Raw genomic sequence first — 25,891 nt, forward strand, 5'->3', positions numbered from 1 at the left:
TGTTTCTAACCACTGTATATGTCTGGCCATTCTAATAGGGCTGCATTTATCCCTGGAATAATCCTCCATGATTAGAATTAAACTTTAAACTTGCACTTTAAGTAATCCCCTAGCAGTGGATTTAGTATTAGTGCAGAGAGAAATAACCGTATGACATCCATATTTTATTTAATACCGGCAGCTGTAGAGACAGTACATAGATGATTAGTTTTTACATAGAATACTGACATATGCTGCTAATTACAGCTCCTTTACTAGCACATGATATAAGAACACACTGACAAAGAGCTCCACATATATGCAGAGAATATAGAACATTACAGGGAATTTTCTATTTAAATAATCTATAAATAAGCCCTCCCTGTACAATGACCTCTATATAGATAACACTGACCCATCATTACATCACTACTAACAATAGATGATGTCACAGCTTATCTCCTCCCCCTCCCTGTACAATGACCTCTATATAGATAACACTGACCCATCATTACATCACTACTGACAATAGATGATGTCACAGCTTATCTCCTCCCCCTCCCTGTACAATGACCTCTATATAGATAACACTGACCCATCATTACATCACTACTGACAATAGATGATGTCACAGCTTATCTCCTCCCCCTCCCTGTACAATGACCTCTATATAGATAACACTGACCCATCATTACATCACTACTGACAATAGATGATGTCACAGCTTATCTCCTCCCCTCCCTGTACAATAACCTCTATATAGATAACACTGACCCATCATTACATCACTACTAACAATAGATGATGTCACAGCTTATCTCCTCCCCCTCCCTGTACAATGACCTCTATATAGATAACACTGACCCATCATTACATCACTACTGACAATAGATGATGTCACAGCTTATCTCCTCCCCCTCCCTGTACAATGACCTCTATATAGATAACACTGACCCGTCATTACATCACTACTGACAATAGATGATGTCACAGCTTATCTCCTGCCCCTCCCTGTACAATGACCTCTATATAGATAACACTGAACCATCATTACATCACTACAGACAATAGATGATGTCACAGCTTATCTCCTCCCCCTCCCTGTACAATGACCTCTATATAGATAACACTGACCCATCATTACATCACTACTGACAATAGATGATGTCACAGCTTATCCCCTCCCCTCCCTGTACAATGTCCTCTATATAGATAACACTGACCCATCATTACATCACTACTAACAATAGATGATGTCACAGTTTATCTCCTCCTCCCTGTACAATGACCTCTATATAGATAACACTGACCCATCATTACATCACTACTGACAATAGATGATGTCACAGCTTATCTCCTCCCCCTCCCTGTACAATGACCTCTATATAGATAACACTGACCCATCATTACATCACTACAAACAATAGATGATGTCACTGCTTATCTCCTCCCCCTCCCTGTACAATGACCTCTATATAGATAACACTGACCCATCATTACATCACTACTGACAATAGATGATGTCACAGCTTATCTCCTCCTCCCTGTACAATGACCTATATATAGATAACACTGACCCATCATTACATCACTACTGACAATAGATGATGTCACAGCTTATCTCCTCCCCCTCCCTGTACAATGACCTCTATATAGATAACACCGACCCATCATTACATCACTACTGACAATAGATGATGTCACAGCTTATCTCCTCCTCCCTGTACAATGACCTCTATATAGATAACACTGACCCATCATTACATCACTACTGACAATAGATGATGTCACAGCTTATCTCCTCCCCTCCCTGTACAATGACCTCTATATAGATAACACTGACCCATCATTACATCACTACTAACAATAGATTATGTCACAGCTTATCTCCTCCCCCTCCCTGTACAATGACCTCTATATGGATAACACTGACCCATCATTACATCACTACTGACAATAGATGATGTCACAGCTTATCTCCTCCCCCTCCCTGTACAATGACCTCTATATAGATAACACTGACCCATCATTACATCACTACTGACAATAGATGATGTCACAGCTTATCTCCTCCCCCTCCCTGTACAATGACCTCTATATAGATAACACTGACCCATCATTACATCACGACTGACAATAGATGATGTCACAGCTTATCTCCTCCCCCTCCCTGTACAATGACCTCTATATAGATAACACTGACCCATCATTACATCACGACTGACAATAGATGATGTCACAGCTTATCTCCTCCCCCTCCCTGTACAATGACCTCTATATAGATAACACTGACCCATCATTACATCACTACTGACAATAGATGATGTCACAGCTTATCTCCTCCCCCTCCCTGTACAATGACCTCTATATAGATAACACTGACCCATCATTACATCACTACTGACAATAGATGATGTCACAGCTTATCTCCTCCCCCTCCCTGTACAATGACCTCTATATAGATAACACTGACCCATCATTACATCACTACTGACAATAGATGATGTCACAGCTTATCTCCTCCTCCTCCCTGTACAATGACCTCTATATAGATAACACTGACCCATCATTACATCACGACTGACAATAGATGATGTCACAGCTTATCTCCTCCCCCTCCCTGTACAATGACCTCTATATAGATAACACTGACCCATCATTACATCACTACTGACAATAGATGATGTCACAGCTTATCTATAGAACTCCCTAGTAAAATGGAAGATTCTATTGTGTTTTCCTGGTTAAGAATGTGAGAACAGTAAGACTGATTCAGATTTGAGAGACTCAGCGGATAAGAGAATTTTTTTATGGGTTATACTTTGCAGGAAAACAAGTTATATTCTAAGAAGCGTCTGTTCTACACTCATCATATACAGCCGTCCTCCGTCATTCCTCTTGAACTGTCTTCACACGTTTCATGTTTTTCCTGCCGCAGCAAGACAGTCTATTTCTTACAGCCCGAGGCGTCAAAAATATTGTGTGAGCGGAACAGAACAAGGACATGTGTCTGTAAATGTAGGGGCTGCGGCCTACATGTTGAGGAATATGTCCCGTGTCAGGTGGAGGAAAAGAATTTGCATCAGCTTTTTTGTTTTTTCTCAAATTACTTAAAGGGATTGTACCAATCCACAGTACATGAGCTAATAATCTGATCAGTGAGGATACGACTGTAGACCCCCACTGATCACAAGAACGCGGGATTCTGCAAATTTTTGATGGAGCAACAGCTGGGACAGGGGTGTATCTACAGCTGTAGTAGCCACAGCGGCTGCTTTGGGGCCCGCAGTGTCGGAGGGCCCAGAATCTGACCTGATTCACTAAAGAATGGTAAATGTACACCATTATATTCATATTATGCTGCACATTGTTGTCCTCATGTTGCCCTCAGATTTTATACTATCACCAATACCTAATGATTGATTGGAATGGCAGGTCGAGCATGCTCCCTGCTTCTCCATTATTCTCTACAGCACTGAATGGATTTGGAGGAAAGGGATCCTTGTTCTCCTGATCAATGTCCTAGTACAGTGATGGGGAACATTTTAGAGACAGAGTGCCCAAACTACAACAAAAAACCCACTTTCATATTGCGAAGTGCCAACATGACAATTTAAGCAGTAACTTAATGATCCCTGTATCACAGGTTTCAATCGTATGCCGTCCTAAGATCATCAATACAATAAAATTAAGATAGAGAAATTTGGATTGTATATTCTCTCCAGGGTACCCTAAAGAGGAAGAATCAGGGGACCCGGAGCAGGAGATCCAACGATAATCCATCTGTGATTAAACCTTCTTGCTCCTCCTATAGTCCTGGCAGCCAAGAATGTGTTGCTTTATAATAGCACTGAGTGTGGCCCGTCCTCGCTGTCTTGGACCACAGGAGGTAGCCTTGAGTCCTCCCTGGCAAACTCTGTGCAGGGGTGAAGGTCTGGGTGCCCACAGAAAGGGCTCTGAGTGCCACATCCGGAACCCATGCCATAGGTTCGCCACCACTGTCCTAGTGGATGGAATACAGATTAAATTATTATCCTCTATCACAGTGGTGGTCAACCTATGGCACTACTGGCCATCACTGTGGGCACCCAGGCCATGACTCCAGAGTTTGCTACACAGGTCTCAAAGCTTCCTCCTGCAGTCCCAGGTAGCGCATGTTGTGCCACGAACCCATCCTGAGCTGCCTGGAATTACAGGAGGAGTGAGGATGGAAGGACACACCAAGTTTATCCTTGAATCTTCTGCTCTGGGCCTTGAAATTCTTCCTTTTCAGAGGATCCTGGAGCAGAAACTACAATGATAATCCTCATTTCTTTGCCTTTTTGTTTACTGTATTGGTGTCCTCAGGACACAGATACGATTGAAAGCTGTGACAGAGTAGGGAGTAATACATTAATGCTTAAATTGCCAGGTTTTCACGTAATGCCATAAATAAGTGGGGTTTCGTTGTAGTTTGGGCACTCGGACTTCAAAAGGTTCACCATCACTGATCTATCCTGAGACTATAGTTTGCCTGTTGCCAGCCCAGGAATCACCCAATCTTGTCATGAATTTGATAATATATCTTTTTGGACTAAGTCATCCTATCTCCTTCCTTTCATCTGTCCTTTAGCTTGTTCTGAGATTATTAATGACTTGGCACCAAGTAAGTCTAGATCATTTCACTAATATGTCAGTCAAACCCAGCTCTTACTCTCTCCTAAATATCCTTCTTGTCAAACCACTTAACTACAGAAGCCTTTGGAACATGGTAGGAATTTTAATTAAGGGTCAAAAATCACATCAAAGACAGAACGAGGATGTAAATGATAACTCGCCATAGAAGCAAAGTGAAATAAAAGAGAACGTAACATTGACAAACTCCAAAGGATGTACACAGAGAAGTTTGGAGAGGGACACCAAACCTACCTTACATCGACTGGTGCAAAGTTATTATTATAAGCTTTAACATGTCATTACATGGCTTGATGGATATTGGAATGCCACTAAAAATGGTCTGTTTTTCCCAAAAATAGAGGCATTCTGGTCCATGGACTGTGTCTGGATTTTCAGCTCATCCCCAAGCAATTGAATGAGGCTGACCTGCACTACCAGACCCGGCCTATGGACATTAGTGGTGCTGTCACAATAGACGTTACGAGAGGTCTATTCAAGGGTCTTCTTCTTCCCCCAAATTTGAACACCGTTGTGGTTCAAACCATTTCTGAACTATAAAATCAGACACAGTCTATGGGGTGTGATGTTTTTGGGAAAAAGTAGACTCTCTTTTTATAAAAGAAGGAATAACCCTTGTAACAGAAACATCAGGGATGGTTCATTTGATTTAGGAGACCAAAATTGGAATAGTAGACGCAATGGCATCTACTAAATAGTTCCTCAATGACCTATTCACACTACGCTTGGTATATATGCTCAGTTGCATATACTACATATAGCTCTATAGACTCAATAGAGTGTTCTGACATCATCTGAGAAGGTACCTATATAAAAAGTACCTTACCTATTCTGAAGGCCACCATATAAAAATATGCACCTTGTAGTATACATTTGGTTTTACATACAAGTTAGACAAATTTCATTAAAAAACCTAAAAGAAACGCAGTGGTTCTCCGGGTGTTTTCTCAACTTCCTGGTTTCATCTTGCCACACAGGAAGTGACCAGTCAGCCAATCGCAAGAATTGGTGGTGACCTGCCTTTCCTGTTAATTGGATGAGTGGGCATTTCATGTAATTTCCATTATATAAAGAGTAGAGATCTGTGAGATAATTATGTTTTTAGTCATTTGAAAGTAATTTTTAATTATAGGACAACCCCTTTGACATAGTGGCCCAAGGACAATAGAAACCACAGTCATGTATATGTCGTGTATATGAGTTGCATGTCATATCATTGCAGACTCTTCATCAGGTGGCATCTCCCTAGGAATCCCATTGTGACATACTACTGTCAAGGACCAGATAATTCTAGAGGTTTTTAGGTAGATCCAAAATGCCCACACTGCTTCCGTGCCATACAGATACTCTAATCTGATGTGACCTTCAAGACTTTTCTGATCTGTTTTAAGATACTTTATCCAAGTTTTAAAATTCATGGTTTCATCAAATGTTCTTACAAAGAAATGTATAACAGAATGACATGACACCAAGCAGATGGACAATATGCGATGAATGATACCAAGGAATGGGTTCTTGAAGCAGAATTTGTTTTTGTTCCATGTACCCCTGGGTATACAGCCAAAGAGCAAATCAATGGACATTTAGGCAGAGCTCAGCTACTTACCTTAGAGGTGACCCCTTGGGGGTGGCAATGCCATAGCCCTTGGAATCCAAGTTACCTCCCACCTTCATGGTGTCACATGGCTTTCGTTGTTCTATATACTCATTCATGGTGGACTCCAAGAGATAGGCATATTTGCCCTTGGACTTTCTAACTCTGTTCATTCCCTCCTCGGTTGTCTTAACAAAAACGGAGGGTTCGGCCGAGCGCATATACGTCCACATCTTCTCAAAGACAGCAATTTTAGATCTCTAGGAAAACAGAAGGACAAAGAAGAGGACTTGGCAACAATTTGAGAAGAAACCTCATCAAAACAGAGCTCTTTTCAAAGATGACAATTTTTTTAGATCTCTAAAGAAGAGGACTATGCCACAATTTGAGGAAGTTTGTAAAGTTTTACACCTCATCAAAATCAGAAGGCACCAAAATCTTTTTGAACATAGCAATTATAGATCTCTAGGTAAACAGAAGGACCAAGAAGAGGACTTTTTCCATGATATGAGGAAAAATCAACATTTTATAAGGCGAGTGGGAGATATTGTTATGCCAAAGCAGAAGATTTCGAAGTGGCCATTGTGGCCAAGTTTAACTTCTCATCAAAACCGAGCACATTTACGTTCACATCTTTTCAAATATGGCAATTCTTTTTGGATCTCTAATTTATCGAAACAAAAAAGAAGAGGACTATGCCACAATTTGAGGAAGTTGCTGGAGATTTTGCCAGGCAGAAGAAGAAGTTCGTGAGGCGCCCACTTGTAAAGTTTAACATCTCATCAAAATCAGAAGACACCAAAATCTTTTTGAACACTTAGATCTCTAAGTAAACAAAAGGGCCAAAATGAGGACTAATTCAACAATATGAGGAAAATCAACATTTTATGAGGAGAGTGGGAGATATTGTTAAGCCGAAGAAGAAGATTTTGAGGTGGCCACTTGTAAAATTTAACACCTCAGAGAAACCGAGCTTCTGCCAGGCAGAAGAAGAGGTTTGTGAGGCGGCCAGTTGTAAAGTTTAATACCTCATCAAAATCAGAAGGCACCAAAATCTTTTTGAACACAGTAATTATAGATCTGTAGGTAAACAGAAAGGGCAAAAAGAGGACCTATTCAACTGTATGAGGAAAATCAACATTTTATGACGCGAGTGGGAGACGTTGTTAAGCCGAAGAAGAAGATTTTGAGGTGGCCACTTGTAAAATTTAACACCTCATAAAAACCAGGCTCTCTGCCGAGAACCCTTACGTCCACAACTTTTCAAAGACGGCAATTTTTTTAGATCTCTAATTAATCGGAACAATAAAGAAGAAGACTATGCCACAATTTGAGGAAGTTTGCAGAGATTTTGCCAGGCAGAAGAAGAAGTTTGTGAGGTGGCCAGTTGTAAAGTTTAACACCTCATAAAAACCGAGCTATCTGCCGAGCACACTTACATCAACAACTTTTCAAAGATGGCAATTTTTATAGATCTCTAATTAATCAGAACAATAAAGAAGAGGACTATGCCACAATTTGTGGAAGTTTGGGGAGATTCTGCCAGGCAGAAGAAGAGGTTTGTGAGGCGGCCAGTTGTAAAGTTTAACACCTCATCAAAATCAGAAGGCACCAAAATCTTTTTGAACACAGTAATTATGGATCTCTAGGTAAACAGAAAGAGCAAAAAGAGGACTTATTCAACTGTATGAGGAAAATCAACATTTTATGAGGAGAGTGGGAGACGTCGTTAAGCCGAAGAAGAAGATTTTGAGGTGGCCACTTGTAAAATTTAACACCTCATAAAAACCAGGCTCTCTGCTGAGCACACTTACGTCCACAACTTTTCAAAGACGGCAATTTTTTTAGATCTCTAATTAATCGGAACAATAAAGAAGAAGACTATGCCACAATTTGAGGAAGTTTGCAGAGATTTTGCCAGGCAGAAGAAGAAGTTTGTGAGGTGGCCAGTTGTAAAGTGTAACACCTCAAAAAAACCGAGCTATCTGCCGAGCAATCTTACTTCCACAACTTTTCAAAGACGGCAATTTTTTTAGATCTCTAATTAATCGGAACAATAAAGAAGAGGACTATGCCACAATTTGTGGAAGTTTGGGGAGATTCTGCCAGGCAGAAGAAGAAGTTTGTGAGGTGGGCACTGGTAAAGTTTAACACCTCATCAAAATTAGAAGGCTCCAAAATCTTTTTAAACACAGCAATTATAGATCTCTAAGTAAACAGAAGAGGCACAAAGAGGATCTATTCAACCATAAGAGGAAAATCAACATTTTATGACACGAGTGGGAGATATTGCCGAAGAAGAAGATTTTGAGGTGGCCACTCGTAAATTTTAACATCTCATTAAAACCCGAGACAGCATGAGAATATCTTGCGTTTACACAAATGCTGCTTCCAGCAGAAAACACAAGGCTTGAAATACAAATTAGGTACAAAATACTTTGATGGCTCGCTAGCATGAGACAAGTTGTGAAAATGGCTCTTTTGTGTCGGCTTTTATGGCAGGGAGACCAGATGCAGCTTTTGATAAGTAAGGCTTAATGATGACGAGGAAGATCACAGTTTTATGATGGGTTATGGAAATGCAAGAAAAGTAAACACTAGCAAATTTACAATGCTAATTCTCAGCACAACCCAGCTACTTCTCGGGAATGAATGGGTTTAATTTGTTCACTTCAGCCTCAAAGCAAACATCTGTATGAGGAACGGGGTCAGGACGCAGAATGCCTTGGTAGCACCGACGCTGCTTTATGAAGAGACAAAGACGTAAGAAGCACTAAATCCAAAAATAGTGCACACACAGCAGGGAAGGAAATTGTGCTGTGTGTTACGCTATGATGACCTTTAGTGAGTATCCATAGTCCACCGCTATATTATTCCCAAATTCAACGCTAGGAACGCTAGGAAATCTATGAATAGTCATAGTGTTAGGTAATGGAAGTGTAATCATATTTTTGTATATTCTGTTAATAGCAACAGGAATGTGAAATATTGATTTATATTCCAGGATTGCAGCTGGACTTGGTGTACTAAAGGCATATCCTCACAGAACTGTGTATTGAAATATCTGCTTTAGAGTGCTCGACACCCCCCCCCCCCCCTCCCCTCTGCTCTGAGCCACTGCTGTAGTATCCAATGAGAAGCCTGCCACAGCTTTTACCCAAAGTCTTTTGGAGGGTGAATGGAGCAGTTCAATGCAGAGTTTTCACAGAACGGCAGTGTGAGGACAATACCATATCTGCTACTGGCTGCCTCTGGAAATAGCTCACTCCAAATAGACATACAGGGGGATATATTTTATATGCCAGTCATTATGTAATGGAATATGATATAAGCCTCGCTTCTCCGACATGCCGAATACATCAGAAGGCCTCTTGATGTTTCGAGGGCCGGCTGTGCTGGCCTACGATTCTTCATCAAGCCCTTGACTGGTTGTAAATCATAACAGGTGGCACTTCGTCATGGCCCATGGCCCTCTTCAAGCCCCTCCATCCCCACTTGACATGGAGGTGGTGTAAAGGCAAAAATAATCACAATTCCTTGTGCTTTTCAAGGAACTGTGATACTTTCAGGGGTTGTAAGCCAGAAAACGGGTGTACAAGCCCTGATAAATGTCTGTCACAATTTCTATGATCAATTTCTATTATCAGACTCACTTGAATATATATCTGTATGCAATAAGGTACTATGCGCCCTCTAGTGGTGACTACAGGCAGTCAGAGTATCAGCAAAATAGATTCCAATAGAAATATGTTGCATCACATGACAATTAAAAAAGTGGGGCAGTAAAAGAAACCTTCTAACCTTAAAAAATTCTTTAGTGGACCCGGAATCCAGTGTCCCATATGCTATCTCTGTTTGCTTGGCCAAATCGTCGGCACTCTCGATAGGTGACACCATTCTCTCAACCGTCAAAAAGGCCGCTAGGTTTGCTGTGTAAGATGAGATGATGATGAGCGTGAAGAACCACCAGACGCCACCAACGATGCGACCTGAGAGAGACCTGCAGGGAGAAGCCACAAGGTAAGTATATGTTTAGGGAGTTATTGGAAGACATGCTTGTATTCTGAACAAATTCTATCTATCTATCTATCTATCCTTCATCTTTCAGACACAAAGGGGCAGATTTACTTACCTGGTCCAGTCGTGATCCATCGGCGCGTTCTCCGACGCTGATTCCGGTTCTGCTGGGATTTACTAAGGTCGTGCGCCCGATGTCCACTAGGTATCGCTGCTGTGCTGAAGTCCGCCGGAATTCACTTCCTCCGTCTCGGTGCTTGTGAGTGCTATTTTTGCGACACCATTTTTTTTTAAATTCAGCGTTTTTTCTGAATCCGTCGGGTTTTCCGACGGCCACCCCTCCCCATTTCTGTTACGTGAAAGCTGGCGCCGATGCGCCACAATACGATCGCGTGTGCCAAAATCCCGGAGCAATTCGGCGCAAATCAGAAAAATTCATGAAACCCTGTGGAAAAACGCAAGTTGAACCCTTAGTAAATGAGCCCCAAAGTCTGATATTTAAAATGGGAAGAAACCACAGTTCCTGGTGGAAATCCATGGAAAATGAGAAACCTTAGCTGGATTTGAACCATGTACATACCCAAGCTGGGCATACACATGAGGTATTGTTTTTCAAAAATCTTTGCTGGGTACCCAATTTTTCAAAGTTTATGCCTAAAACTCCCCTCAGCAGTATGTCACCAACTCCCCTCAGCAGATTAGACACTGGAGGTGTAGCTACACACAAGGTGGAGACACAAGTTGTGGACACTGGACAGCACTATTGTGGCCCAAGTGTGGTGCCAGAAGATGTGCAGTGCTCCTTCTTTTGTTGGGTCAAATAAGACTTTTTGGTTCCTCCCCTTTGCTGAAACATAAATATGCCTCTAAATGACCACCAATGTTCTGATGAGAGAACCTTCCAAAACAACATTTAATATTTCAGCTTCTTGGGTTTGAGCCAGGAGGAGCTTCAGTAGGCAAACTTAATCTTTTCATAGATTGTTGGTAGGCATATAAAAACTTTAGGAAAAGTGTATTTTTGGATGTGACAACCCCTTCATGCTTATTCCTCTACTTGTATGAGACCTCTCTTTGTGCCCAACCAGAGATCATCCTTCTGCTCTGACTTACCCACCTACACCTGCCCTCAACTGTTACAGATCAGTTGTAATCATACAAAATACTTTGTAATTTAATTAGAAATCTTCATACATGGTAAAAATGCCATATGATAAGGTGAACACTATTCATTATGCAGAATGGATGACCTGAAATGTCCCACCTACTTTGGACCACCACGTCGGACCGTGATAATGTCACAGGATCATAAATAATTAGGAGAGATAAATGGAGATTAAAATAAGTGAAAAAGAGTCATTTTTCGATCACCTTTAATTAACTTGGTTTGATCCAACGATATATCATTTAACTACAGTACTTGACATTTTAACTATCACCTCCCGATCCTTCTAAAGATAATTGTGTTTCCCCAACAACAGTGACATTTAAATGGAAGAAGAAGACAGATGAAGTAGATTCAGACGGAAAGTTCTTTAAGAAAGGAACTGAAGGTTCTCTAATTGTCTTTCGTCATGATGATATTCTGGATTTGGCAAAAAATGATAAAAATCGGATTATCTGTTGTAGGATATTAGGTACAAAGGTCGCGCCAAAGGGAATCAATATGAAGATTTTTATAGAAGACGTGTAGGAAAAGATCGAAGCAACGGGAATGTAAAGGATGAATTTTTGGTTCAGAACTTCTAAATAAGGGATGTAAGCAATTGGTAACGTAAATTTTTTTCAAAAAAGATCTTCAACCAAGTTCAACGATCAAAGATGATCCGGGTCCAATGACTTAGGGTATTAGTATCAACAGTTATGTTGGTCAGCATACCGTCAGGACAATTGTCTTGTGCATTGACTATGTGGCAAGATTATGATTATAGCACAATTCTGATTCTATGTCAGGTCCTTGAAGCTCTAGATCTTGGTAAATTCTCTCTTGTGTATTTAAAAAGGGTTTTCCCGTATGTCAGGCTAGGTCATCAGTTGAATGTCAGAATAGGTCATCAGTTGGATGTAGGGATAGGTCATCATTTGAATGTCAGGACTGGCCATCAGTTGAATGTCAGCAAAGGTCATCAGTTGGATGTTGGACAGGTCATCAGTTTCAGGTTGGTGGAGGTCCTGCAATCAGAACTTCCACGGACCATCTGTTTTCATAGCTTCTAACCTTGAAACTAACTAAATGCAACGTGGATGTGATTGAGTACATTGAATGTGAGTTAAACTGCAGTACTGTAACATGGCTACTACACTGTAGACAAAGCTGTTTGTTTATAACTCAATCCACCATAAAGCTCCACCACAGCACAGTCCTCGGATATCACACATAAACAATAAATGGGGGTACCTCATCATGCCGCTTCACCCTTTAGCGAGACTGGGATCTCCGTCGAATTGTTGGGTGTCCCGTTCTTGTGATTTTGTGGGGGTCCAACAATTTGGCCCTAGACAATGGCCTTGTCATTCCCTATCTTGCACATAGGGGATAACCCTTTAATCCCCCATTGAGGTCTAAGGCACAATCACGGTGCGTTGAGCACTTGGTGCCTTACTGCGCCACGACAGAGCTGGCCCACTTGTCTTTCAATGGAGAGGGGAGTTGTGAGGAGCACACACTCCCCCTCCCTTCTCCACTCGGCCCATTGCTTGCCTAGAATCCAGTCCGGGGAAGTTCATGGCCGTGTAAAAGTAGCCTAAAGACAACTGAATGAGGCAATACTGACTGAATTATAAATATCAGGATGCATTTGATCTGTAACATCAGTATCGCCAGCTACTATAGCCCCTATAACTATGCCATGTTACATGCAGTAACAAAAATTGATCCAATTCCATATGGAGTCTAAAAACATCTAAATGACTACGCAAGGTGCCAGCATGAATTTATTTACTTTGAGGTATGACTGATTTCTTCCCTATTTTCCACAACTGTCTAACTCAATTCCAACACCAAATCCCTCATCAGGAGGTGACCTTTAGAAATACATAAAATCCAGAAGGCCTGCGGCTCCGGCGATGTCTGAGAGTTAGATTCTCTTCAGCCGGCTGAAATTTAATTAACACCGTGCCCCTTAGTGCAGGGATAAGGCGCGCTGACAGGGTTCGCCATGCATGTTTATGCATGTAGGTTTACGGGATATGCTATATCCACGCTGTGGAGAGTCTTTGTCTACAGCGGAGCCCTGTGAATTTGTGCGCGGAGAGGGACTCCAATGCTTTTTAAAACAATTTAGACAGAGTCTATGGAAGTACTTAATGTACCCCGCAGGGTATGTATTGAGTATCGGGCTGTCGGGGGAGACACTGTGTGCATTTTACCAGGGTACTCACACAAACATTATTAGTGGCCTCTGTGGGAGCTCGAGAAGCCGCCGTTTTTGCCAGCGCTCTCCAAATAATTATAATGAATTATAAGGCGGCGTTAATGCCGCAACATTTTGTTCTGATGAGAATGTGGCCACCGAAGAATTCTTCCAAGTTCCAGTATATGAGATGCAATTACTGTGTACGATATTAAGAAGAACTTCTCCTTCTGATGACCTAGATTATCTCACGGTAGCAAAAACGCATCGAAATGAACAATAGTCTCACGCCACAACACATTAAATACTCAAAGACTCCAGTAATAAAATTGTATTCTACATAGTTTAATCAGTGTTACCCTAGTGTAGTTCTCTTAGGAATTTTGTAAAGATTCATTTCTTTAGGTCATGTGATGTCATGGTGACCCCCGCTCCCAACACGTCAGGGAAGTGAAAGCAGGCTACTACATTTCATGGGACTGCCCTTTATACAGTAGGGAAAAAAAATCAGTCAGCCATGAGTTCTCCCCAATTTCAATGCGCCAAAAAAAGTTGCAAAAAGAAAGAAAAAAAAGAAGAAAAATAAAGATCAATTTTTTTAAAGAATTTTTTTGCAAATTATGGTGGAAAATCAGTTTTTGGTCACCTACAAACAATCAAGATTCCTGGCTCTCACAGACCTGTAACTTCTTTTTGAAGAGGCTCCTCTATCCTCCACTCAGTACCTTTAGTAATGGCTCCAGTTTGAACTTGTTATCAGTCTAAAAGACACCTGTTCACCAACTGTGGGAGCAATCATTAGACAATGGAAGACATGCACGACCACTGATAATCTCCCTCCATCAGGGGCTCCACGCAAGATCTCACTCGGTGGGGTCAAAATTATGACAAGAACGGTGAGCAAAAATCCAAGAAACACATGGTGAGAGCTACTGAATGACTTGAAGAAAGCTGGGACCAATGTAACAAAGGCTACTGTCAGTAACGCACTACGCCGCCAGGCATGTCCCCCTGCATAAGCCAGTACGTATCCAGGCCTATCTGAAGTTTGCTAGAAAGCATTTGGATGTTCCAGAAGAGTATTGTGAGAATGTCATATGGTCAGATGAAACCAAAGTAGACCTGTTTGGTAGAAACACAATTCGTCGCGTTTAGAGAAGAGCAGGGTCGTAACTTGAGCGGGTGCAGAGGGTGCGATCACACCCGGGCCCAGGAGGTTTAGGGGTCCCATAAGGTGTCACTTTCCAATATGAGAAGACTAGTACTTTAAACCATACATTATAGTCAGGGGGCCTGGCACAGACTTTGCACTGGGGCCCATCAGCTTCAAGTTACGCCACTGGAGAAGAGTGAATGTTGAGTTGCATCCAAAGGACAGCAGACCTACCGTGAAGCATGGGGGTAACAACATCATGACGAGGGGCTGTTTCTCTGCAAGGGTACCAGAACGACTGATCCTTGTACATGAAAGAATAAACATGGGGCCATGTATCAGGAGATTTTGAGAGCAAACTTCCTTCCATCAGCAAGAGCATGGAAGATGAAACGTGCCTGGTTCTTTCAAAATGACAATGATCCCGAGCACACCACCAGGGCAATGAAGGAGAGGCTTCTTAAGAAGCATTTCAAGGTTCTGGAGTGGCCCAGCCAGTCTCCAGATCTCAACTCCATAAAAAACCTTCGGAGAGAGTTGACAGTTTGTGTTGTGTTGCCCCCAAAACATCACTGCTCTAGAGGAGATCTGCATCAGCCAACATACCAGCAACAGTGTGTGCCAAACTTGTGAAGATTTACAAAAAATGTCTGACCTCTATCATTGCCAACACAGGAAATATAACAAAGTATGGAAATAAAATGTTGTTATTGACCAAGTACTTATTTTCCACCATAATTTGTTTAAAAAACAATTTTTTCCCCTACTGTATACATATATTTTGCTTCGCAGATAACGGGCTGAATCTGGTAGCCACTTATTCTCCATTTGGCCTCCCAGCAGGCAGAAATGATACATAGGATATTACAAACCAGTTACAGGAAGTCCCCTTGTTACGTACAAGATAGGGTCTGTAGGTTTGTTCTTAAGTTGAATTTGTATGCAAGTGGAAAAAAAAAATTAAAATACTTGGCTACAAATTATACTTTGGGCCAACGCCCTTTTGATGCAAACAAGGTATGGAGCTCCTTACTGTAATGTTTGAAATGGAACCTAATCAGAACCCAAGTCATGGTTGTTGGACAGTATTGTGATCGCCCACTGTTGTACTACATCACCTTTATGATGACTATATTTGCCTTCCTGCAAGAGTAATAATGAAACTTCCACCAACCAGATAACTCCTATATGTGTCCGCCTTATCGCCCTTATAAAGTGCCAGCCAAGGTGCCTACATAAGTCACTACACGAGTCACACAATGTCCTTCAAATAGTGCCCACCCCACTGTATACATCAGAGTGACATCCCAACTGCATGATCCTAGTGCCAAATCTATACGTGGCCCCATTCTATGATGTGTGGTTTATAGCGGCCTCCTTATAAGCTCCCTAAATCTCTTGGGCTCCACGGTCCCCTTAAAGCTACGCTCCTGGTGCAGACAGGACTGGAAAACACACTGTAAGTCCATGCAGCTATGGACCCACCTACTTGGTGATTTCCCTTCACTCTTCTCTGATTCCAAGTCTTCTCCTATTTTTTACAAGAATCACCTGGGCAGAGGATACAAATATGGCTTCAAAGGGCACTCCAGATATTTGTGACCCATCTTCAGGGTGACTTTAAAGAGGACAAACAATATTCCAATGGTCCAGCAAATCTCCGAAACAACTTCAAGTTCATTGGATCAAATTCCTATAAATCCACAGTGCAATCCCAGTAATCACCAACGCGTTTCAAACGGCTAAACCGTTCTTAATCATTGTTAGACCATGATTAAGAATGGCTTAGCTGTTTGAAACGCGTTGGTGGTTACTGGGATTGCACTGTGGATTTATAAGAATTTGATCCAATGAACTTGAAGTTGTTTTGGAGATTGGCTGGACCATTGGAATATTTTTTGTACTGTGTCTGCCTTCACAGCAGGGCTGGTGCTGTGCCTTTTCCACTTTACAACGGGGCTGGAGGTGAGCTGGATCCAACTTTTCCTTATGTGATTTTAAAGAGGACCTGTGAGGCCGGCTTGGGACACTAAACCACCCACATGTCCTTATGGACCGGTGGTTTAATATCCAAAATTGGCTTTTACCAAGTCCTTATGTGCCCACTATAAAAAAAAGTTGATACTTACCTGAGTCCGGTGCTCCCCGCACCTCTGCTGTTATAGTGAAGCTGACTATTACAGCCTGGATTCAGTGCGCATGTACCGTAGTTATGGCGCTTGCACAATGAAGCTGGGGAGCACAGCTCCGGCTTCACTATGCGACTACGAATCACAGGGAGCACAAGAGATGGGTCTGATGCATCTCATCAGACCAGATGAAGGTTTTATTCTTTTTAGAAAGCGGGCACATAGAGACTTGGTAAAGTGTGATTTAGGAACACTTAACCAACGGTCCATATGGACCAGTGCCTGACAATTCTGATGATAAAATGGCCACAGATGGAGGGTCATGTGGTCTATGGAGGGTCTATCTATCCATGAACAGTCGCCCTGCCAGGACCCTGATCTTATATTCATAGATACTATCAAAAGGTCCTGTCAGGACGATTGCTCATGGACATATAGAGATCACATGATCCTCCATCGGCGGCCATTTTATTAACAGGAATCTCTGGCTGATGAGGTAAAAGACAGGAGGCTTCACTTTACATGTCAAGAAAGCGAAGCAGAACTATTACTAGATGTATATTGGTAACTTACCTTACATCCTGACCCCCACACACTTACACACACAGTATATAAAACATGAGGGAAAGTGGTCAACCCCTTTAAACCTTGGATAGAGAACAGGTGTTTTGTTGGAATAACTCCTTTAACTCTGTACCACAAAATCCTAGGTTTTTAAACAATTGTTGGATACATCCAAAGACCTGCAGACTTGACAGGCAGCAGAACACTGCCCCAATGTAACCACAGTTTTTTTCGTGAGAAGAGTCACCTCATTAAAATAACAAATAGAAAAGCTTTTAAAGCCTCCAGTTCCGGAAAAATGGAATTATTAACAATGACAGGAACAATGGAAGTAAAAACAGCATTATGGTGTCATTCGTCTGCACGGCTGCGCCAAAGTAAAGTCTAATGGAAGATTTCCTGCACCGCAGACACTTATATTTCATGATTGTCTCGCCTTAAAAGACGACCTAAATGGTACAAAATCTTCAACAGAAAAACACAGTAAAGCTGCTTTATGAGTCGAGAAGAATCAATGTTCACTCCATGGGTCTAATTATGTTACAGGCTGCAGACTTTTTTCGTTTTGGGATAGATAAAGAAAGGAATGCTATGAATCTGCCAAATACCAAATATTCAGGGCCCCCCACCTATATTGCACCGTTTATAATACTGGTGTTTCCTTATGTTCTACAGGAGCCTTAGGCACCAAGGCCTACAATAGGTGGGACCTCTACTTCTACACTACCTTTGGGTTTGACATCATATTTCAGAAGGGTTCCTGATGGTTGAATTGCTCAAATCTTTATCTTACCCCCTGACTTTGTCTATCTGCAATTGCTGCCATTCTGTTTCATGTTCTTAATCATTTGACTGCATCCAAACTCTATAAAATATCATTGACATAGTTTGACAGGAAGCCATCTCATAAGGCTTCCAGAAGGTCATGCATGATGTCAAGGGAGCTGCTTTACAAGGTAGCTAAAAGAGGCGTGATTTTCCTCATTCTATCACCAAAAACTTTGCATATTTTCCCAGAATCCCCATAGTGGAGCGTCAATGGCTATAAGACTCCACATGCCGACATGGTGGTTTTAAATGGCAGTCTCTATAAGGAGAACTTTTACTTTCCGACCCTAGTCAAAAGCCTCTCACTCAGCCAAACCAGTGCCCTACGCTGTACTGAGGAGACCCAAACAGGTCGAAACAATGCTGTCGGCAGTTGGGAGTCTGTTCCTTCTGAAATAGATATACTGGTTTGGTTTTAATCCCGATCATGTAATAAGGCTTCCTGAAGGTCATGCTTAATGTCAATGGAGCTGCCTTTCAAGGTAAGCTAAAAGAGGCGTGATTTCCTTATCCCATCATGGAAAACTTTGCATATTTTCCCATGTCTACAGACCAGATCTACATGGTGATGTCTCCTCCTATAGCTACGTCTGTAGCACATTGTCCTGTGCCCCAGCCGTAGATTTTAAATTTTGTCTATCCAGCCCCTATGGAGTTGTATATGTTTACATGGTAACAGACTACAAGATTCAATCACGTTCAGTTGTTACAACAGATATTTCAGACTCACCTGGGGGAAATATCACACCCTTGTTGCATAAACGCTCCCAAAGAGAACCAGAGGCTATTAAATATTCCAAATTCATTCGAATGATCCGTGTTGGGTGGGTCTCTTCCCTCTTCAAACTCTTCATTGTGCCATTCGTATGGGCTGAATCGACTGACCAAAAAGAGGACCACACTAACTCCAATGTAGGCGAAGACTATGCACATCCATATTTCATATGCCAGAGGATCCAGAAAGGAGAACACACCAGGTTTGGATTTTTGAGGCTTTTTGATCATAATAGATATCCCCAAACTCATGAAGGGCTTGGAAAAGTCAATAACTTCTTCACGGACCAGGGTAATAGTCAAAGGTGCCACTGCAAGGTCAGCTCTCTGTGGAAGGAGGATGAAAATAATGAACGTGTGATAAAATAAGATTAGGAAATTTCCATGAATTATTCAGAGGTTTTTTCTTAGTTTTTTTCTATTTAAACCCCGAGGGGGTGGTACTAATGCTTGTATTATGTACCACCCCCGCAGATACTGCATTATGCATATGTTATCTCTCACAGGCAATAAACCCAGTAGAAAAGTGTATACAGTGGAGTACAAAGAATAGAGATGGCATTATAGCACAGATATCACTGGATTACCCATCAGGGTATCAAAAATGTGATCGTTTGTCAGATCTCATACATTTTACTTTACAAAAAATGTTGGTAAAATATTACACTGGTTGGCTTGGATGTCCCTGGGCATCTAGGTCACCGATTCTCACTTTATAGCCAGCAAATATTCAGAAGTAGTGGCTACTTTTATTTTGAGAATTATAGAAATGTTGTCATGAACTATATACATTTTAAAGGGAAAATCAGTGGGACCTTATCTATATAAGTCAAATCAGGGAATTGGTAACAAACTGAGGTCTTCATTATAGTTGACTTTGGACATTATGACATGGATGACCTTGGCTCCACCAATTAAGCTGTTTACATGGAGTCATGGGAGATGGTCCCATGTTTTCATGAACAATGTAAATTTTAAAGGGGATGTCAGTGGGATAATCTCAATCCTCTGCTGGGCCCTTATCTATATAAGTCAAATCAGGGAATTGGTAACAAACTGAGGTCTTCATTATGGTTGGACATTATGACATGGATGACCTTGGCTCCACCAATTAAGCTGTTTACATGGAGTCATGGGAGATGGTCCGATATTTTAATGAACAATGTAAATTTTAAAGGGGATGTCAGTGGGATAATCTCAATCTCAGGGAATTGGTAACAAACTGAGGTCTTCATTATGGTTGTGTTTGGACCTTATGATATGGATGACCTTGACTCCACCAATTAAGCTGTTTACATGGAGTCATGGGAACTGATTTCATAAAGGTGGTGGAGTTTAGGGTAGAGGCTTATTCTAGGTTACGTTGAGTAACATATACTTAAGTAAAAGCTTATTGCTCTTCAAGAAATCCAAATTTTTTTGAAGTTTTACCTCAAAACCATGGCAAGAACTTTCTTCACAATTATAATTTGTAGCTAAAATCTCTTGCCGCTCCTCGTGCCGGAATACATGAATTTACTGTAATAGGATCCATGTAGACAGCATTAAAGGGCATGTACAATTAATTGTATATAATAATGTGATTCATTAAAGGGTTTTGTATCTGTACACCACAGGGCATCGTGGGGAAGGGGGGGGGGGGGGTACAGGGCAAAAAGCCGAAGTCTCCTTTAGGCTCACTGTCAGATGAGTGCTGAAATCCTGCACCCACTGAGACAGAGCATGTGAGAATACGAAAGGTTACCAAAATGGCTGCAGGCCGCAACACAGGCACCATAGTGAGGTTGCCATGGTTACCAGCTCCCATCGAGGGAAGTAAAGAAACAACATGTCCATAGCCGTAGGAGGGGTAGAAGAGAAAAAAAATGTAGGACAGGAGGGGGGGATGAGCAGACTTTGGATGGAGAGATAGAAATCAGTCAGACAGCGCTGTATAAACTCCAATTGGTTATGTAAACGCAATTAATAAATAAAGCATCAAGTTTCCCTTTCCCCTTATGGTCTCCTTTTGGGAATCGACACACTAGAAAAAGCTGTAGGGGATTTGGAGAAATTTCCTTTAATTTAACCCGTTCCCTGCTGTAGGGATGCCCCAACGAGCTATATACATACGTGCCCCGGGTACCGCCGCTTTTTTGAATTTTTGTCATTCCAGAAATTTGCCTCCAGTGACAGCAATGGGAAGACAGAATGTGGCGCTCTGGTATCTAATTAAATCTAATGAAAGTCGACTTTACATTTCTATACCGGCAGTCACGGTACGGCTTAAACGGCGTACATAAGGGAGGGAAATGAGACGTCTACTGAGCCGAAGATTATCAAGTAATGAAATTTTTACATTATCTGTGAGGAAAAAAGATGGGAAATCTCATTAGGTGATTTTAAGTACATGTATAAAGGAAGTTCTTCCTTTACAACTACAACTAAAGGAACTAGAATCAAAAAAATAGGCAACTTTTTGAAAAATATTAAAATGTGTCCATAGCTTCTGTGTTCTCACGGCAACAGACTACAAACAATGTCGTCGTCACAACGACATCCAAACTTTTACAAAATCTAATTAAAAAGTCAAGGGCGAAATGGTAGTGCATTTACTTACCCGATTCTGTCGCTATCCCCGAACCGGACGTTCCGATGAAGATGAAGTCCGGCGCGATTCACCAACATTGTGCGCCCGAGATCCTGCATGTGTCGCTTCCCCACTCAGGTCCACTGGAGTTCACCTACTTCTTTCCGGTGTATGTGAGTGCTTGTCCTGCGGCACAATTTGCGATGTCAAATCCCGCGCGTTGCCCGAAATCCGGCGGATCGTCCGACGGCCCACCCCCTGATTTGTCGAGTGAAAGCCAGTGCTGATGCGCCAAAATCTAATTGCGTGCGCCGAAAACCCCTGTTAAATGCAGCACAACATGGAAATCGTCAGGAAACCAGACGAAAATGCGGTCCGAGGACCCTTAGTAAATGATCCCCAAGGTGTTTGTGGTCTGATATATTAACAAAATAGTTGTGAACGATATAAACTTTCATTTTGACAAGTTATTTATTTCCTACTGGGACAAAAATGTAAATTTGAGACAAAAATTGGGACAACCTTTTTTTTAGACAACTATACCACCTCAAACCATGGCTGGACACAGATCATAAGGGCATTAAGAAACAGCGCCACTTCCGTCCATGGCTGTGTTTGGTATTGCAGATCAGATCTATTGGTGTGTAGAGAGCTTTGCTAACCAGTAGTTTACTTGGAACCATAATAAGACCCAAAACCAAAGCTTGTATGACCAGACCCCTATGTAACAGAAATGTATAAATGTAATAGGGTAACATTAAAGACATACCCCATACACCAGCTCCCCCACCATCCCGTTCCATGCTTTCATGTCTGAATCACGTGCGCCATACTTTCCATCCTTTACAATCTCTAGTTTGTACTTGAATCCCACATGCTTGGCAACTTCTTGGGCCAGTTCCACGCAGTAACCCTCAAACTTATCGTTGCCCTCAAATTCGTCTGCGTTCTTTTTGTACATCACGTATGGTGCTTCCTAATGGCAAGAAAAAAAATGTCAAAAATTTTTCATTAGTTCCAAAACTTTGTCAATTCACTTAAAGGGGTATTCTCGTCTGGGCATTCACATTCAGTTTGATTAATCTGCCATTAATAAACATTTCTTCAATTAGATGTTATTAAAAAAAATGTTCCTGTGTGAAGATAATTTTCCATAAATGTAGTGATATGGTCTCTTAGAAACAAGATGGCTTCCTCGGATACGGCCACCTCTGCTGAAGGGATTGCACAAATAAACAAAAAGTTTTTGTATATGAAATATCTGAGAATTACTGCACGTCCCACAGCCATCCTGTGGTAATGATTGCTGAAGCCAGGAGGTCAGGCAAGGCTCAACAGTACATATCTGGCCACTGCTGCCAAAATGTGACGTGGTCGTAACCGAGGAAGCTATCTCGTTTCTAAGGGACAATATGGCTATGTTTATGGGAAATTATCTTCACACAGAAACATTTTTTTTAATAACATCCAATTGAAGAAATGTTTATATATGGAAGATTAATGAAACTGAATGTGAATGCCGAGACGAGAATACCCCTTTAAGTTTGATACAATTAAGAGGCAATAAAAACATAGCCATATAATGTTTTTCATGTAAGACACCTTCCTTCATCCCTGAATACTTAGAAGTGAGGCAATGCCCGTTTTCAAGGATTATCTTATGCAACTTTTTATGTACCGTTTTTATCGGACTATAAGGCGCACCTGATTATAAGGCGCACCATCAATAAATGCCTGCTAAAACATCTAGGTTCATATATAAGGCACACCTGATTATAAGGATGAATGACCTGCAGGGGGCAGACCTGTGCACAGTTCAAGGCAGCTGTTGTCTGAAAGTATGGTTCATATATAAGGTGCACTGGACTATAAGGCGCATCTTTGATTTCTGAGAAAATCGAAGGATTTTTTGTGCGCCTTATAGCCCGAAAAATACGATACTAGGAAATGAGATATTTATAGGGAGTTCTTGTGGTATCTGGCCTTTAGTGTCTGAGGGCATAGCCAGCCCTGGCGTTGTGCAGCCAATGTGGTTGAACAGGGCGCTGGCTTGGCCTTGTCCTCCTTTTGAGGTCCTCGAAACCACCAATATAGAAAATACAGGTTATATTCTGGGAATCAGTATGAAATAGAGTTGGGGACAAGATATCCCTAAAGATAGTAGTTGTGGCGGCACTACTAGATGTATATGAGTCTTACTAGCGCCTATTTGTCTGCACTGTTTTGCAGGGAGTGTGTGAACTTTGTAGTGAGATTGTTGTGGGCATTTGGAAAGGTGGGGCAAAGCGGGGGCCTTTGGAAAGTCCTGTTTTTTTAATCACTGGTAGAGAGGGGGACATGGGCGAGTTAAGCCACTGAGGCGCGTTGAGACGCTTGTCTCAGGCAGCACTACCTGCAGCAAGATGGGGGGCAGCATCAGGTGCTCGCCTCAGGCAGCATAGAGTTTAGATTCATCCCTGTGGGGGAACCTAAACCGGATTAGGCAAAGGACACATTCAAGTTGAAGGTCAGCCCTTAGTAAAGGGCCTTAGGCCGCATTCACATGACCGTTGTGGTGACGTATATCTTGCGGCAAGTTTGTGGCCGGATTGACGTCCCCGTAGACCCCTATGGTGACCTGGCACTGGTACAGTGCCACACAAGTATAGCACCGTACCATACACGGGGATAGAGCATGCTCTATCTTTCCCCATGTTTCGGACTGGCCAGTGCTGTTTCCTATGGAGAGGGTAGGGGTGAGGTCCAGTGCACCAACGTGTGCTTGTCTGGGCTATGGCCGAGCAAGCACACAGTCATGTAAATGTAGGCTTATAAGAAGACACCAGTGTATGGAACATGTGGGCTTAGAAGTGATTGCACATTTTATATTGGGGACCTTTGTAATGAGATTGTTGTAGATATTTGTAAAGTAGGGGTACAGTGGGGGTATTTTTTTTTTCTTATCGCTGAACCAAAAGCAGATTAGACGCAGGACACCATCCAGCCTAAGGTCAGCCCTTGGTAAAGCCTTATATGAAGACACCAGTATGGCACATGTTGGGTTGTAAGTGATTGCACGTTTTGCAATGGGGGCCTTTGTAATGAGACTGTTTTTTAAAGGAGGGGAAAAGTGGGAAGACCTGTTAGTCTTATGGCTGGTGGCAGGAACCAAAAATGGGTTTGGCGCAGGACACCATCCAGTCGGGATCATTAGAAGACATCAGTGTCATTAATGGTGTAAGTGGGTTTATTTTGGATAAGGGACCTTCTGTTTGTCATTGGCCACTGAACTCAAAGATCCTATATGAGAAGGGGCAAAAAAAAAAAATCGTAATATAAAATGATACCGACACTTCATGTAGACAGTTGTGATGTGAGTGCTCCATGACAAGTTGGTGCATTGTTATTTTTCATCGTTCTGTATTGTGTGTTGTATCATGTATTACGGACAATTGTCTCCATTTCTTCAGATACACTGACCCTAGTTATTAGTTGCAGTCATATCATCTCTGCCTCTGAGGTTTTCAGGTGACAGCCAAGCATTTTATCCTAATACATCAGAACTGTAAGCTATTCCCGGCCATCAAATTTTGTTACTTTTTGCAAAAGTTGTACTTTTTGTAAAAGTTGCTGACTTTATTTTTGTGCTCATCTTTTTTACTTTGGGAAAAAACCCAATCCCTTGAGCTTTCTGTTGTCATTACCTCGTTGTCAGAGGACATAAATCATCTGCAGATATCAGTAAGTGTCAGTATCTCTGGGCATGTGGTCACAGTAATCTATACTGGCTGAGTGATGCTATCTTCTCGCGCCTTTATCTGTATGCACTGTACGATGTCTCTAGTAGTGGTTCATGTTCGGAAAGCTTTTACTATTAAAATATATGGTCTATAAGACACATCATTTAAATAGGACCTGTCACCAACTACAAAATTCTGAATGATATACTTTGTGATGGCTGCCGCTCCCCTGAATAATTTTATGTTTGTTTTTTTAAAATCCATCCACCCGTTCAGAAGATATGGACAAAAGTGTATATGTGAATTATATGTGGTAACTTGCCAAGTAGGCGGTTACTTTATTCCCACTGGGGGTGTGTCTCTATGTATATACCTTCCTATTTGTCTATTATGGACCAATTCCCATCTGACCTTCATTGGTCCATATCTTTTGAATGGGTGGACGGATTTTTAAAAAACAAACACCGAACTGAACCAGGGCACAGAGAGAATCAAATAAGATATATTATTCACTATTTATACTTTCTATATATTCCTC

General features: G+C 41.7%; 1 protein-coding gene across 5 annotated transcripts in view; it reads right to left on the bottom strand.

Annotated features, from left to right (window-relative positions):
* GRIA1 (glutamate ionotropic receptor AMPA type subunit 1) overlaps positions 1-25,891 on the bottom strand; it is a 178,204-nt gene that overhangs the window by 18,896 nt on the left and 133,417 nt on the right. For all 5 annotated transcript variants that reach the window (XM_072145540.1, XM_072145539.1, XM_072145537.1 and 2 more), the window contains exons 10-13: positions 22,404-22,610; positions 19,022-19,392; positions 10,049-10,247; positions 6,260-6,507 (exon numbers count right to left, since the gene is read on the bottom strand). In XM_072145540.1, coding sequence (XP_072001641.1) covers positions 6,260-6,507; positions 10,049-10,247; positions 19,022-19,392; positions 22,404-22,610 — 1,025 coding nt within the window. The remainder of the gene's footprint in view (positions 1-6,259; positions 6,508-10,048; positions 10,248-19,021; positions 19,393-22,403; positions 22,611-25,891) is intronic.

The sequence above is a fragment of the Engystomops pustulosus genome, chromosome 4 (genome assembly GCF_040894005.1).
Source record: "Engystomops pustulosus chromosome 4, aEngPut4.maternal, whole genome shotgun sequence".
NCBI lineage: Eukaryota > Metazoa > Chordata > Amphibia > Anura > Leptodactylidae > Engystomops > Engystomops pustulosus.